Genomic DNA, 3595 nt, shown 5'->3' with positions numbered 1-3595 from the left:
TCCATATCCCTCCCCAATATCCCCCTGTGGTACCTCAGCCCCGGGAAAAGGAGACCCACATCCCGATGGAAGGTGGACCCCCCCACCACCACCAGGGGATGCATTAATCCCATCGTAAAGGTCCAAAAGTCACCGCAGATAACTACCTGGCTCCCGGTCAAGAACTAATTCCCCTTTCCGCGTCTTGGGGATCCAATCTTTAATTGCTCACCCTTAACAATGCAAAGCTGGGTTGTCTCAGGAAGTTAAAATTGAGGCGTAATGTAGTTTGGCTTGACGCAAGCTCTATCTTTCATTAAATTACCTTTTTTTTTTACCCCTTTCCTCAAGGCCTCTCAGTTGCCCCAGCACACGGCAGCCTCGTAGGCATTTATAACGGAGAGGAGTTCGTGTTCGAGGAGAGCAGCTGGTACATCGTCAACCTTCTCAAGCTCCTCTGGCACTACGGGCTCAACCCCCTGCGAATGTACATGTGGGTGGAGGACATCCTGGACAAGTTCATGCGGTACGTCGGACCCCTGTAAGGAAAAAGGTGGGAAAGCGGCTGCGGGAAAAGGCGTGAAACCTGCTGCCAAGTTTAAAAAAAAAATAAAAAAAAAAATCAGTGAAATCATCCCATCGCCATTGAGAAAGGAGTCTCCGGTTGCCCTCTCTCTGTTGCCAATGATTTTTCTAAGGAAAAAGATCGAGATAAGCGATAAGAGAATTAAATTCATAACTGTGCAAAAAGTGCTTTTGTTAGGAAAGATCAGTAAATGCATAATGAAGGTCCAGGTCTATTTAGGCAGGTACTGCTTAGGCTAGGGCTTGGCTCGAAGCACAAGCCCTGCTGCTCCCGCAAAGGGCTGCGAAGCTCTCGGGAGCTGCTCTGTGAGATCCTCCGCAGCTTCCGAGGGCAACAAAGAGAATTAACAGCGACTGAACACCTATTTCTTATCTCCGGTTAAAGGATCTATCGCTACCAGACACATGACTACGCCTTCAGCAGTAACGAGCGCCTGCTTCACGCCCTCGGAGGGAACGACTTCATCCGCATGCTGAACCAAACCATCGACGAAGCCATGCAGAAAGCGGGCTTCTCCCATAGGTTCATAAATGAGATGGTTTGTCCAGCCATGAGAGTCAATTACGGGCAAGGTGTCAACATCAATGGTTTCGTAGGTGAGCGTTTCGTGGGTTAACCTCCCACCACGTCTGTCCCACGGACCTTGTCCTCTTCACGCGTGTTGGGATTCCTGCTCCCTGGGCTGGTACCATGCGGCAGTACCTCCCATGCTGGGTTACCGCCTTACTCCGACAAAGTGCTGGCTAACGTGACCTGCTTAGCCCTGGCCTTCAGCAAGCTCTGTGCCCCAAAGGGATGGTTTTTTTCCCTCTAATTTTCCACTTTCTGTTTCAAACGCTCCCCTACAGAATGACGCCGAACAAGCCGCTCTAACGAATGTGGTTTCCTTGTAGGTGCCGTTTCTCTGGCAGGGGTGGAGTCGGGCCTTTGGTCGGTAAAAGGGGGGAACAAACTTGTCTGCACTGGCCTTATCTACGCCTCCAAAGCTGAAGTTATCCCTGGTACAGTTTTGTCTATAGAGCCAAAAATCAGACCCAGACCCACAGGTGAGTTGGGTTTGCTTTCCCTTTGGTGGGGAGGGGAATGGCAAGCTCCAGCAGCTGGAGACCGACGTTGGCCTCCGTCGCTGCTCAGCTGCAGCCCTTGGCAGACCGAAGCAACAGATTGGGTCTTCCTTGGTCTTTTAAGATTAAAACTGGGCCCTGCTCAAAGCCCCAGCTCACCGCGCTCCCTCAGCTAAGCTGGGACTAGTTTATAAAGCTACTTCAGCTTGCAAAAAGGCATAATCAGCCTAAAGGGGATGGCGTTTTAAAAGCCTAATGTGTTTGTCAGAGGAACAAAGGGGATTCCCTCCAGCCACAGAGTGGGATAACCGAGCTCTTCTCCCCAGGGGACCCGGTGAAGCTCTACCAGGTCACTTACAACACTACGTCGGGACTAACGGGGGATACGTATGACATCATTGTCATCGCTGCTCCATTGAGTCGCAAAATGGCCAACATCACCTTCAAGAACTTTGACCCTCCTGTCCCAGACTTCCCAAATCCTTACCACCAGACTGTCACGACGTTTGTGCACGGACGCTTAAACGCCTCCTTCTTTGGTTACCGGGACCCATCCGCCTTTCATTTCGGTGCCATCTTCACTACGGAGAATCCCAAATTGTTCATCAATAGCCTGGGGGTGGTGTCTCCCGTGGAAGACATGGGCGGCGAAGGAAAGCTGCCCTTGCAGTCAGCTGTCTGGAAGGTGTTTTCAAAGGAGGTGCTCACCAAAGAGCAGCTTAATTTGCTTTTCTCCTCCTACGACTCCGTCAAAGTGAAGAAGTGGTTGGCGTACCCCCACTACAGCCCCCCGGAGAAATGCCCTCCCATCATCCTCCACGACAAAATCTACTACCTGAACGGCATCGAGCGGGCCGCGAGCGCCATGGAGATGAGTGCCATCGCAGCCAAAAATGCCGCCCTGCTCGCTTACCACCGGTGGTACGGGAACGCTGACAGGATTGACCAGGAAGATTTGCACGAGAAGCTGAAAACGGAGCTTTGAGACCCGGGGAGCCCACGGCTGGGTGCTCGCAGGAGCGTCCGCACTACAACCTCCAGAGATATGGATCACGTAGTATAACCGTTTAGCCACAATTAAAGCTAATGAAAGAGGAACTCCTTGCTTAGTCCCTAAAAGGAGGCACCCAGCCAGCTCAAGACAGACTAGAACAGCAGTGAAAAGGCGGAGGAAGCTTCCCAAGGGAGCTGACCCTGCCTCAAATAAAATACTCCGTCTATCCCTGTGAGATCAAAAAAGAAGTTTTAAATGCCATATTGACCCCGAAAGTGCCCTCCACGGCAAGGAGTCTGCCAAACTCAGGATCTGCATCACTGTGATTAACCTGCGCACGTCGCTTTCCCTGTCTGGACATTGTTTCAGGCACGGAAAATCAACTTCTTGACTGTAAAACTCTCTGCCTCAGCTATTTTCTGAAGGGTGTATCAAGTAGTTATTCCTTGGGGTGGGACTAGCGCAGTGGAAATTGGGGCTGCGTTCGTAATTTGCCTCCAGAACAAGTACTGTAGTTTACAGGGGGGTGGCAGGGGGGAGTTGATCTGCTGGGAGCACACGAATTGCTGAAACAAGCAGTAAGCAAGCAAAACCACTGCTGTCCTTCGCTTTGTCAACGTCTGAAAGAGTTAATAATTTGGACGACCTGACCCTGCAGCGGGGCACCGCTAGGTTTGAGTAGGTAAAAACCCTTTTCGTGAGAACATTGTCTCTCTTAACCGTATCTAATAGCGCTGCGATACCTCGACTGTGTCTGAATATTGCCGTTGCAAATAAAAACTAATGCACCGTTTGGAAAGGAAGCCGGCGCCGTTGCCATGAGGTAGCGTACGGCTGTTCTGTGCTCAGCCACCCGACGGATCTCATCGTCCAGCCGCATCCTTGCTGCGCTGCTGTGGACGCAGCAGCGATAAAAAGCTAAAAGAGATGTTATTCTACTTACAGCTCGTGTTATTCCCCACCCCCCCCCCA

At 51.3% G+C, this 3595-nt stretch overlaps 1 protein-coding gene across 1 annotated transcript in view; it reads left to right on the top strand.

Moving 5' to 3' along the window:
* The window catches only part of PCYOX1 (prenylcysteine oxidase 1), a 3878-nt gene extending 736 nt beyond the window's left edge, over nucleotides 1-3142 (top strand). Inside the window, exons 3-6 of the mRNA XM_010563007.1 lie at nucleotides 331-505; nucleotides 950-1161; nucleotides 1459-1611; nucleotides 1956-3142. Of these exons, the coding sequence (XP_010561309.1) occupies nucleotides 331-505; nucleotides 950-1161; nucleotides 1459-1611; nucleotides 1956-2614 (1199 nt within the window). The 3' untranslated portion in view covers nucleotides 2615-3142. The remainder of the gene's footprint in view (nucleotides 1-330; nucleotides 506-949; nucleotides 1162-1458; nucleotides 1612-1955) is intronic.
* Nucleotides 3143-3595: the final 453 nt, after the last annotated feature.

The sequence above is a fragment of the Haliaeetus leucocephalus genome, unplaced genomic scaffold (genome assembly GCF_000737465.1).
Source record: "Haliaeetus leucocephalus isolate CR32 unplaced genomic scaffold, Haliaeetus_leucocephalus-4.0 Scaffold162, whole genome shotgun sequence".
Taxonomy (NCBI): domain Eukaryota; kingdom Metazoa; phylum Chordata; class Aves; order Accipitriformes; family Accipitridae; genus Haliaeetus; species Haliaeetus leucocephalus.
Note: the sequence above shows the minus strand (reverse complement) of the source record. Positions and strands in the feature narration are given on the sequence as shown.